General features: G+C 37.5%; 1 protein-coding gene across 1 annotated transcript in view; it reads right to left on the bottom strand.

Moving 5' to 3' along the window:
• Positions 1-10,975: 10,975 nt before the first annotated feature.
• Positions 10,976-13,450, bottom strand: part of CDH11 (cadherin 11, type 2, OB-cadherin (osteoblast)) — a 166,345-nt gene continuing 163,870 nt past the window's right edge. Inside the window, exon 13 of the mRNA XM_012660589.1 lies at positions 10,976-12,294. Coding sequence (XP_012516043.1) covers positions 11,798-12,294 — 497 coding nt within the window. The 3' untranslated portion in view covers positions 10,976-11,797. The remainder of the gene's footprint in view (positions 12,295-13,450) is intronic.

The following is a 13,450-nucleotide window of genomic DNA, read 5'->3' as shown; positions in this document are numbered from 1 at the left end:
TACCACTCTACACTTCCTGCCATCAAAACATTAAAGCATTTGTTTCTCTGAATTCTTGCCAGTACTAGTATTATAATTATAACTGTTTTTTTTTTTTAATTTTTATCTTGGTTTCATTGAAATATAGTAGTTAAAACACTACCTTAGCTTAGTATATATTTATTTGAATACAAGTTAGTGAGGATAACTAAATGATTTTTTCTGCGTTGTTGCTAGCCTGTTTAATTTTCTCTTTTGTAGTTTGTTCCTAATCTTTACTCGTTCAACTCTTAGTGCCTTAGTGATTTATATGAGCCAATGGAATGTCAATGATGATTCCATTTCTTGCCATATTTCACACAAATATTTTCTCTTCTCTCTGTTTTGCCTTTCTAGTTCAGCTGCCTTCGCTCTGATTATTCCCACTGCTTGAAAAAATATTATACCAGATGTCTGTGTGATTAGCTGCTCACTCTCTTCAGGGCTTTACTCAGATATCACCTTTTCACTGCAGCCTTCACTGGCCAGGTTATATAAAATACAAGCACCTTCTCCCCAACCTGACAATACCTTTCCACCTTTTTTTCTCCTTATTACTTAACGATATATGACTATACATAATTTAACTATAACTGTGTGTATGTAGATAGATTTTTTTTTTTACTGATTTATCATGAAAAGGGAGTTTATTGTCTATTGCTCCCCCACTAGAATAATACAGCAGAATACTTTTGTTAATACTGCTTAGAGCTGATTCTCTTTAAATTTTCTTCCTACTCTTTTCCATTTTGAAATGGATGCCAGGGTGTTTGGTGTTTCTTGCCTCAAGAATATTTGCCCTGCAGAAAGGAGATATAGCCTGAAGTCAAAGAGCTTTGCAAAGCCTTTTATACAAGATTAAACCCAGTGAAAAGATAGTGACAGTGAGAGTGGGAACATTTAACACTCCACTCTTAACTAGGACTAAGAGGTGTGAGGCCCATCTCACTGTGCTGGTCACAGGTTACTCTTTGGAATCGGGCACAGGTCAGAGGAGATGGGCTGAGTCACTGTGGGCTGTACTCAAACCAGGATGCTCTCGCCACTGACAGCTGACCCCTGAGAGGAACTTTTTCATCCAAAGGTGGCAAGCTTGACTAAGGATCCCAAGGAAATATTTTAATAGGATAATAAAGTAAGGCTGTTGTTGTCTCTAAATATTAAAAACCTTTTACATGTTAACCATAATGGCTTATTGTTGCTATTTTAAAATTAATTAATAAACATTTATTTCTGTCAACTGTAAAAGATAAAGGTAAATAGATATAACAAACAGATACAAGAGCTATTCGGGGTTTTCATTATTTTTAAGAGTGTGTAAAGGGATTTTAAGATAAAAATAATTGAGAATCACTGGTCTTCATTCTTTGATTAAAAAGCTGAAATAGATTGACTCAAAAACCATGGAAATCATGCTGTTTACAAGTAACCTGTTTTCAGGATAAAGACGTATGTAATTTAAAATTTAAAGAATGGGGCGCATCAGGCAAAATGGCATATCATATAAATACCAAGAAAGAAATATAGTTCAGAACAAAGAATGTTACCAGAGATAAGATATTATGACTGTCTTAAGTATATGCACTTAATAACAGTTTCAAAATACATGAAGCAAAAATGAATAGACCTAAAAAAAGAGATAGAGAAATACACAATGATAGTTAGAAATTTTAACATTTCTTGCTCAGTAATTGATAGATCATTAAATAGAAAATTGATAAGGACACAGAAGACTTGAACATTATCTACCAGTTTGAACTAATTAACATTTATAGAAACTCCACCCAACAACAGCAGAATAAACGTACTTCCAAGCACTCATGGAAGATTAACCAAGATAGACCAAATGTTGGTCCATGATACAAGTTGCAAAAAATTCACAAAAATTGAAACTATCCAAAGTATTTTCTCTGATCTCAGTGAAATTAAACTAAAACTCAAGAACAGGAAGGCATATAGAAAATCCTTAAATATTTGACATGGGTCAAGAAAGAAATCTCACGAGAAATTATAAAATATTGTGAATTGAATGAAAACCACAAAGTAGCACATCAAAATTGTGGGTGCAGATAAAGCAGACCTTGGAAGGAAATTTTTTAGCATCAAATACTTCTATTAGGAACAAAAAAAAAGGTCTAAAGTGAATATTCTAAGCTTCTGCTTTAAGAAACCAAACAATAAGTACCAAATTAAGTGTGAAGTAAGTGGAGAGAACAAATAACAAAGATACAAAGAGAAAACCAGAAAATAGAAAATGGATAAACAACAGTAAAGTCAATGAAATCAAGTGCTGCTCTTTTAAAAAGATAATAAAAAGATAAATGTCTGGACAGATTGATGAAGAAAACAAATAAATAAAAAACACAGAATACCAATAAAATACAATATATGAGTTCTTTAGGTGTCTACAGACATTAAACGGAAAGTAAGGGATATTATGAACAGCTTCACTCCATTAATTCAATAAAGTAGATAAAATAGGCAAATTCCATGAAAGACACAGACTACCAAAACCTACTCAAGAAGAAATAGGTCACTTGAATAGCCTTATATCTAGTAAACAAATTGAATTTGTAGTAAAAGTCTTCACACAAAGCAAACTCTAGGCCCAGATGGCTTCATTGGTGAATACTAGCAGACAATTAAAGTGGAAAGAATATAAATTCTGCATGAGCTATCTCAGAAAATAGAAGAGGACAGACCACTTCTCAAGTACTTTTAAGAGGCCACAATTAAAAAAAAAAAAAAAAAGAGGCCACAATTAACCCTGAAGCCACAATCATACAAGGCACTAAAAATTCATAAAAGGACAGTCCAATATATGTCATTAATATAAATGCAAATTTCTTCAATAACATTTTAGCTAATCAAATATAAAAATACATGTAAAAAAAGACTAATATAGATCATGACCAAGAGGAGTTCATTTCAAGAATGCAAGTTTGGTTGAAATTTGAAAATCAAGTAAAGAAACCTTTGTACTTCTTGACTTCAAAATTTTATATAAAGTTACAGTAATCGAGATAATATTATATTGGATAAGGATAGGATATAAAACAACGTGACAGGAAAGGCAAGCTGCAAATAGACCCATGCTTAGGATGGCATTTTCAATAAATGGAGCTGCATAATATCCATATGAAAAGATTCTGACCTTCATCTCACACTATATACAAAAATAATTTGAATTTTTTTAACATAAAACCAATGGGAAAAACCAAAAAGAAAACTATCACGAAGGAATCAATGGCATAATTTTTTATTATAGTATGTATTATTAAAAGCACACAAATTTACTATCAAACATGACATGGAAAAAATGTTTTCAGCAAATATTAAACATTGTGTTCAGAATATTAACAAAGAAAGAAATCTAAAAATAACCTAACATACCTCAAAAGGGGTCAGAGAACATTATAAGGTAATACCTAACAGATTGCAGAATGTTAATCAACATGAGGAATATTGAATTTCACTAGAAATCCAACAAATCAAAAAATATGACTTTAAAAATTGGAACACCAAAACCATGAGGGTGCTTTGACATATGTAGTCATGTGCATTGCTGGTGAAAGTATACATGGGAAGAATTTTTCTAGAAAGAAATAGAAAATACATATTCAAAATTCAAAATTTAATGTTCATGTGCTTTGATTCCCAATTTTGGATTCTCAGAATCTCACTTCTTGAACTCCATCCAAAGGAAAGAATCAGAGATATGCACATTATTTTATGCATGGGTTTATTAATTTTAAAATTATGTATAACACTATGAGAAAACAATCCATTTGCCATTATAATTATAACTGCCTGCTTCTGTGTCCTTTGCAATTACAGGTTTTAGTTATACACCTGTGTCACTATTTAATTATAACCTGAACATCTCCACTAGTATTGTTTTCCTATGAAGAAAGGAACTTTGTCCACTTTGACACTGCTGCTTTCCCTGGGACCTTCAGCTTATAATAAGGTATTTAATAAATATTTGGTAATCGAGTGATCAAATAACTGATGATTCATCCACATAATATAACATTAGGTTCTCTCAGGCACAAATGAGCTGGGTGGATACCATGGGTGTTACCCACGTTCTCAGGGCACTCCTGAATTCAACATCACCCTCCTTTCCCACACCAACATATTCAAGGAACAGACATACCTTTACTTAATATATATGTATCTTTTAAACGGCTCACTTTTTATCTACACAAATGCATTTTAGAAGGAAACATCATATTATTGCTATGAGTGGAAAACTTTCACGTGGTATGGAAAGCAACTGTACAAATAAATACATGGAAAGAAACCACTTTATTAAATTCTTGCTAGACACATTTGTGGCGGAAGACTTGAAGCTTGAGATCTTATTTCCATTTCAAAAAGAAGATTTTGCAGTGGTTATACATTTAACCCCAAACTGGGACTTATCCCATCAGAATAAGCAATAAAAATTGTGCCAACACCTTTTAGGGGGTCAACAATTTTATACTGAGCATCTACTACATACCCAGCTCTGTCCTAGGCTCTGGGATACCTCGTGAAAACGATTTGCTACCCGTTGGTTTACATTCCAGGGAGGAAATAGTTTGACTTACAGTAAACAAAGAAAGCATTAAAAAGAGAAAAAAATCAAAAAGTGGTATGTGCTCTGCAGAGAATGATGGAAGAGCATATGGGAGGCGGGGATGGAGAGGCTGCATCAGATTGGGGGACAGAGAAAGAGCCAGTTAGGGAGAAAGTGGATTCCAAGCAGAGGGAGAATCGTGTGTACACGACACTGTTAGTAACTGAAAAGAGAATACCTTTCTCTCTTTAAAATGTATTCTGATTCAATGTCACTTAACACTGTGTTATCTAACCACCAGAGATGCAGAAATTTATATTCCAAACTTGGAAAACACTGGATTACAAGTATCAAGGTTCCTTACAGGCTAGATCTAGAAATTACTATTTCCAAGCTGGCAAGGAGAATGCATTGAAGTTGGGAGGCTAGGCTGGGAGGACCCTTGGGGTCACAGTCCTTACAAAACAAAGACACAATATTCATGTTTTAGGGGCAGTTTAAAGCTTACTCTGGGGCTCCTGGATCAAAGTCTTCCAAAGAGAACCGAAAGGGTCCCTTAATTCCACATTTGGATCTGAGATTGTCTTTTGAATCATTTGCAGATACAGTTTAAGGTAGAAAAAAAGTCCAAATAACAGCACAACCAACAGAAATACAATCATTCATTTGTGCAGCACGTTACATATTTCCTTTTATTTTCCTACACTAGGTCAATCTTTTCTAGAATTCTTGGAGGTATGTCAATCAGAGGTTACATCTCCCCACCATATAGGTAAAGAAAATGAGACACACAGAAGTGATGACTTTTCCAGGACTAGCAACTCATGAAGATCATCTGATGCCACTTCCATGATTTGTTCTATGCCTTGGGGCTCGATTTGATCTGAGTGTGTGTTGGGTGACTATCCAGGTGGGATATCTAATCATGTCAAATTGAAACCAAAGCATGATAAAGGTACTATGAAAACCTGGGGGTGTGTGGAGGGAGGAAGGTGCCCAGGTAAATTCTCACTTACACATTTCTAGTGGCTTAGAATACTGTAATACCTAGAACATGAAATGAAGAATTGATTTCCCTTTATCCATCCATGTCTGCATTCCTACACCTAACATTGACTCAGTACCTATTCCTGGCTGGAAATCTAAAGTTTAAATAAGAAGAGATGAGGTCCAAGGAAGCCCATTTATAATTCTAGAGACCCTAGACTAGTTTGCTAGAAAAATGCTTGAAAAAATGAGCAAAAACATATTAAATATGAAATTCCTTATATTGGAAATGTCCAAGTTTGTGCAGTTTTTGACAAGCTCATCTAAATTCCAAGTATTATTTGATACATCGCTTCTATCCAATTATATACAATTCATAAACATGTGAATTTATGTCTTCTGAAAAAAACATTTAAAAGCTATTTTACTTGTTGTTTTGCCAACATTATGCTACATATTTTAGTCAAACATAAGTGAATTCATTGACCGGATAATTAGTCTTTTTTTTTTGGAGGTAGGGAAATTGTCAATCAGTTCTCTGCCTAAACTAGGGTCTATTAAGATTTCTATATTCTGTGGTTGGCTCAGGAGAGAGGGAGATGAGAGAGTGAATTGATTTCTGAAGACACTCACCGGAGGAAACAGGAGGCATGGGGTGTTAAATTCTTCCCTTACATTGTCCTGAAGCCTGAGATGGAAAAATAATATAGACACTAACAATATAATTGCCACCTTCTAGTGTTTTCCCTGCCCTAGGAACTATTAGTGGCTCTAGAAATGTGAAATCATTTATTCTTCCCCACCGCTAGCAATGTAGAAAGTGTTATTTCCATTGTGCATTTGTAGAAAATGAAGTTCAGAGAGGTCAAGATACCTACTCAAAGTCACACAGCCAGTAAGTGTGGGAGCCAGGCTTTACAAACACGAATGTATTAAATGTCATGCTCAATATAGGGTTTTTTGTTTGTTTGTTTGTTTTACTCCTGAGCTGAAGATCTGTGCTCTCTGCAAGCTGAGTCTTAGGCCAGTGTTGTCTCTGTGAACCTATGAGAGACGACCAAGTGTTGCCTAGTAGTTTCTTAAAGTGGCAGAGCAATAAGATCATATTTAAGTCACCAGGAATGAAGAGAGTCCTTTTAAGAAGACAGCATCCTTTGATCATGAAAAAAGACCCGATGAGTTAATTTCCGAAATGTAAATTCCATTCTTACTCGCAGGCTGTTGAGATCTGACCATGGCTCCAGACATTGACTTTTGTTAAAAAACAAAACATTTTTAATCCCATGAAGAGGATGAAATATCATAGTTCTCTATGAAACATTATACAAACAGCTATAAAATGCCTAATCGGTTTTTTCATATTTGATTTTTAAAATTCATATTGTAGAAAGATGCAGACCCCAGCGGAACAATCCACAATTCTGTTCCGTGTGTCACTTTGGACTTGGAAGGCAGGCTGAGCTTTCAGCCTCGTGACTAAATCCCATTGTCAGACTACATGGTGAATAGTTGCTCAAAGTAATAAACCAAATGAATGGAGGCTGGCAAGCTTTCATTCCCTTCCAAGTTCTCACCGCCCATGCCTTAGCTAAGGCACCGAATTGTGAGGAGTAGTCATTGCTGTTGGCTTCTCTAATCTAAGTTTAAATGATAAGTCCTCCGGTCGAGGTGGGAGAAACAGGATTCTTTTCCATCCAGCGTTGACATCGCTTCCTGTGTATGATTTGGAGAGATGCTTAACCTCTCTGGTGTACTATTTCCTTCGGTGTAAAGTGGGGATTTTAGTACTTTGTCTTCTCATAGGAACAGAATGTGTGTCACGTGTCTCATACAACACCAATACAGTATGAGCTAAAAGAAAAGACTCATTAATTGAAGGGAATAATTAGCGAATTAATCAATATTCCTTTCCTATTTTTCAAAGCATTTGACATACAAGCATAAGGTTTATGCTTACTAATTATCCTTATTAATAAAACTAAAATCAGCATTACCCTCCAACACCAAAGGGATTTCACTATTAAAATACTCTTTTAACATTGGGAGAGAACAGTGAAAACCCAATTAGAAGAAACACAGTCACTCCTGAGACTTTAGCTTCCATTCGATGACTCCTAATTTCCACGGCCAGCCCCTACTTCTGCAGCGAGTGAGCTGCGAATCCTACTTTAGATTACCTACATGACAGCTCCATCCAGCTGTCACACAAACACCTCCCATTTACCATTCTAACCCGAATTTAATTCAACTTCACGGTTGACACAATTTCTCAGACAAGGAAGCTTAGAAACACGCTGCCAATCTCTAATCAGTCATCAAATCCTGACATAGCTGCCTCATCAGTCTGTTTGCTATCATTCCATAGATATTTATCGTGCACCTGTTATGTCTCAGGCACAATGTGAAGAGCTCGGTATACAACGGTGAACGAGAAAACAAGATCCCTGCCCTCTGGGAGCTTCCATTCTGGTCGGGCAGTCAGACTCGCAAACACACACACACACAACCAAAAAGCAAACTGTTCAAAGAGTTGTCATCAATACAAAGAAAACCAACAACAGGTGACCTACTTTCGATGGAAAAAGGCACACATTTTGTTTGTATGAGGAACGAAAAGATGGTCAGTGTGGCGGAAGCCCAGTGCACTGGAAGAACGGAATGGGATGGCACAGGAGAGGTTTGCAGGGCCCTGGCCACCTAAAGCAATAAAGTAAGGAAATGGGCATTTATTTTAAGTCTTTGGGAAGCCAGTGAAGAGGTTTAAATTGTGCAGTCACGTGACCCACAGCTGCGTATTAAAAACATCTCTCTGACTTCTTTGTGAGAAGAGATTGGGAGGTGGAGAGGAGCCAGTCCTTGGAGTCGGAGATGAGGATGGTCCTGACCAGGCGGACGGCAATGAGGAAGCGAAGTATTTCCTCTTCTCCATTCCCAATTTACTGAATTTATTTCAGGCCCTCGTTTTATCTCATTTTGACCTTCACAAAAACCCTCCTTCCATGTCTCTAGGTTTATACGTTCCTAATTTGTCCTTCACACCACCTGCCAGATGGTTTGCCACTCTTCTGCTCAGAGACCTCAACTTCCTGCCCCCCACCCACTCCCATTGTCTTATAAAGGTTCTCAAAAAGAGGCGAAGGATGTGGCCCAATGACCCAGGAGCAATTTCAAATGCTCCTGACCTTGTCCCACCTGGCATACAGAGCCATACTCTCTGGGCACCATGAATGCATATTTTTATTTCTTTCTCTCAGTGACGTGATAAGCTGCTCTCTCATCTTCCCCATCATTCCCAGGAACCCTGCCCTCTAAGAGAAAACTTAGCTAAACTCAGTTACTATCTATCCAGAATGGCCACAAGTGTCTGGCTTACCCATCACTCATGTTCAGCATCTGTCTTCTTCCTATTTTAGTTTAATTCACCTTTAATTTAGTTCATTTTCTTCCCTCAACCCTGAAGGAGAGGAACTATCCCGTTGCATTGTCTAGGGAGGTGGGTGGGCATACAGGCAAATAGGTGATTCCAAAACAACTGGATAGTTATTTTGGTTCAAGATTGAGAGGATTGACTGAAAGATATCGAGGCAGGTAGCAAGACTCATTCTGCATCCTCAAGTAACTAGCACAGAGTCTAAGATTTTGGTGAATGAACAAATGAATGAATGAATGATGAATAGAAATAATACCCATTACTTGAGGACAAGAAGAATAGAGCAGTGTCCCTTCTTTCACTCCCTTGATGTCATAAAGCAAGTGATTATCACATAAGGAAGGACCACGTAAACTAAGATTGCTTTTAAGGCACTATGTTCCAAATGAAAAAGGACTCCACTAGTCGGGAAAGACATTTTATTTCCAAGCTTCTAAGAGGGTTCTACAAACAATAGAGGCTTAAAATAAAAGAAATAAGACAAAAGAAAAGAGAAAAACAAGTATTTAACTATTGAAAAGTAGACAGCCTTTAAAAAAAAAAAACTTAAACATAAAAATGTGTAAATGTAGTTGTCAACTCTAATCCAAATACATTCCTAGAAAAAAGGATCATCCATGGTGATAGGGTTACTTACAGCTGTATACTTATTTAAATGCTATTCATATTCCTTTTGAGTTATTTCTTCATTTCAAATTCAATTGGAGATCTGTGCAAATCTAGCAAAATATTCTTTGGATTACAAAAACTATATAAAAAATGAACACAACCTGCAATTACGGAAGTATTGAGAATGTGCAATCCTTCACCGAGATGAAAGATTCTAAAGTGACATTGTCCACAGAATTTATTCCATTGAAGTGTTCAGCCCAATTGGATTTAAATGCAAAGTAAAATGGAAGTGAGCACTTCATAAAAACATTTCTGTTTGTATACATGTTGACTTGAGTCACAAAAGATAGTATGTAACAGGATATCAAGAAAGTTTGCTTAAAGCAAACTTTCACAATAAAGTAAGAAAGCAAAAGATAATCTGAAAAGTGTCTGCAATCCAAGAAAAAGCATGTGCCCTGTGTTTAGGGGGGAAAAGGGAAAGTGTTTGCAGCATGACTTTGTGTGGTCTTTCCCCAAGTATTGCTACGTTTTGACCTTTGGCCCAACTGAATAGGTGAAACGTCCTTCAGGTAAATCCCAATCCCCAAGAAACGAGCTGGGACTGCGGAGGACTGTAGACAAACTCATGGATCAAATGACATTGACCCTCAGAATCCAACATGGTCCCTGCCCTCATTCTGAGCTTATGGCCCTAAGCAGATTCTAAACAAAAGTTTTTGAAATGAATTGCTCTTTCTCTTATCAAAACTTAAAATGCCACATTATTTTAAGAGAAGTTAAAATTACAGGAGGGAAAATGAGCAGTTTGAAACTGTCAGAGTCTTACGATAGCCTGGCAAGTTCAACATGAGGAAAAATAGAGTAATATTGGAGTCTGGGGCAAATTTATAGTTTTGACTCTTCACTTCCACCAACCCCCAAATGCTCAGGGTGGGGCATGGAATCCACACCTGGAACATTAGAGTTCTGATAGTTCTGTTCCCTCATGGATTCGTCTCTCATAGCCATCAGATTACTGATATACAAGATAAATGCATATTATATAACACATATTGCAAAGTCATAGACTGACCTAGTTCTTTAGCATCCTTCTTTTTCAGAAGATGTGTGCGAAGAGAAGCCAGGAGGTTAACACGGAGAATGCACAAAAAAAAAAAAAAAAAGCTTTACATGATGTTACAGAATCTTATCTGAAAAAACATTTGTAAAACATATTTGCTTTTAAATAAACAATAAAAGCAGCAGATAGACTACAACAGATCATAAATAGGGTTACTAAAAGGTCACAATTAAATTAGAAATAGAAACGGATCATTAGAAATACTTAAAATTTTTTTCAATGTTAAGAATCAAACCCAGAATTAAAAAAGAATCTTTTGTTTTATTTCAAAGGTTGCTTCTTATATTGAAGCTTATATTAAAGCAACAGTACAATGTTCATAAAATATAAGTGTGATGCCGTAACATTTTCTTACATGTCAGAATACTGATATTTGTATGTATACTAAAATAAGAACTTTAAAATTGTACAAATAGATACATTAAAAATGACATAGAAATAGGGCGTCTCTCACTGAAACAAGACAGTTATATCTGGCACATATTAGTTTAAGATGAAAGTAGAAGCAAAAAGATTTACAAGAATCAGCAGTAACAAGACTGATGCTCAGAGACATAATTGTACATTGTATTGTACATACATTGTATGGGTTTAAGCTGGCTGAATATTATATATTTCAAGTTTAAAAATGCACTACATATAGAGTGTCCATAGTTTAAGGCGAAATTACAGCTCAGAACTGTTGTCCTTTCTAATTTTGTGGAAGCTTCTTTGACAAATTAAAAAAGAAGAAAGACTTAGATGTTCGTAACACATACACGATTTCCCTCCGTTGTCAGTTCATGGCGAGACTTCTCCTTCCCTTAAATATTTTGTACGCCAAGTGGTTTTTCTCCAGAGAAGTTGACAAACAACTTCAATATTTGCCTTTTTGCGAGAAAAGGTACTTCACAGTATTTACCACTTTGATGTCCTTGCAGTTTTATTAAATGTATCCTCTCTGTAAAACTCTGCTTGCTTTAAATGAGCCTTTCCTGGATTTAAAAAAATACCTGTTTACACATCTTCTAGATTCTTGAGAACGCCAGACACAGTTCTTAAGGCCAAATTTGAATCGTTATTGTTAAGAGTCGTCATCAAAAGTGTCTTTGGAACCATACAAGTCTGCTAGTTTCTTAAAACGAGGTCCCCAGTTCTGTAGATAGTCATAGTCCAAGTCTGAATCTGTGGTGGCAGACTCTAAGGAGCTCAGGGACCCAGCCACGGAGCCCCTGCCTTCGTAACCATAGATTTGGATGGAGTCATATGGGGGTGCGGTGGGGTCGTTATCTGCCTCCTGTATTCTGGTGTTGATGAAGTCATCGACGTCCACGCTGTTGGGCGCTGGCCGGAGCCCAGGTCTAGGCATATACTGATATTCAGGTTTTATGTCTTTGCGAGGGATAAATCCATTAATCCCATCAGGATTTTGGAGGGTGGCGATATCAAAGGCTTCTGTGTCTTCCTCCCCACCCCCTTCATCGTCATAGGTAATGATGTTCTCACGGACATCTTCTTCCTCAAAGACAATGAGTGGTTCTTTCTTTTGCCTTCTCAGGGTCACAAACAATACAACGATGACTACAGAGAAAGAGAAAGAAAGGAAGCATTGGTTAAGCCCAGTGTTCCTGGATTCTTCTCCCAGAGAAACTCTGCTTACCATAAACCACGGTGTGTACAAATGCTTCAGAACTGGAACCCGCATAGGAAACCAGAGTTTTGCCTGGAATCCCCCGAGATGTGTAAAGTTGACCCACATTTTGCTGTTCCTCTGCAGATGCTGCCATGAAAACATGACATCCAACAATTTGGCAGGTCTGGGACTATTTTGCAATTTTAACAAATGAATCCAGACACCGTATTCTTAAGAACGAGAAAGATTCTACATATGTTGGTCTGCAGTCTCTTAAAAGTGGCTAATGCCACGTTCTCTTTGCAAAGGTAGGTAGCTGCCTTTCCAAAGTTCAAAAATGAGGACATTCAGTGACCTCAGGACCCCCTTTCATGTAGGAGGTGATGGCTAGTTCCTACCAGGTCTGAGGAACAGCACTGACCCTACTTATAAGACTCTGTAGACTACCATGTAGCGGAGGAGAAGTTTATAAAGATCCCCAGGAGACCGAGTCTTCTATTTATTTGAACATAGGAAAACAGCGTCAGCTGAAACCTCAGATGAAGCAATCTCATCTCTTCCCTGAGAGAGGGGATTCCATTAAGCTTGGGCGATCTGGGAAGAGTGAGCAGAGTCATTTATAAGGAAAGCTCAGACACTGTTTAATTCGTTATCGATTCCCTCTGCTCCCCCTAGAGGCTTCCACAATGTTCCATTAGAAGACTCTCCCACACACTCAGCAAGACTGAGGAAAATGCGGCTGAACTAGGCAAGCAGACTGAGCGCCCCCCTGAGCCCACCACCACTCTGAGATGCAGGGACGACGGGCTGCACTTGCCCTGGACTTCACGAGGTGCCCCGAGCTCCGTGCCTTGCTCTCGGCAGCACTTTCGCCTGCCCCGACCACCAGACCACTCCTTTTCACTCTTTGCTCGGCTGGCCCTATTTTATCTTTCATCATGGAAACGTTTCCTGCCGTCCCATCCTGACGCCAGACAGGGCTATGGGCACCTGGTCCCTGCACACACCTGGCCCTGTTCTGGTCATCGTTATCAACGTTTATGACATGGTTTACACATCTGCCTCCCCCACTATTAACTCTTCAGGGCATTTCATATTTTGTTC

This window comes from Propithecus coquereli, unplaced genomic scaffold (assembly GCF_000956105.1).
Source record: "Propithecus coquereli isolate 6110/MARCELLA unplaced genomic scaffold, Pcoq_1.0 Scaffold67, whole genome shotgun sequence".
In the NCBI taxonomy this organism is placed as follows: domain Eukaryota; kingdom Metazoa; phylum Chordata; class Mammalia; order Primates; family Indriidae; genus Propithecus; species Propithecus coquereli.
Note: the sequence above shows the minus strand (reverse complement) of the source record. Positions and strands in the feature narration are given on the sequence as shown.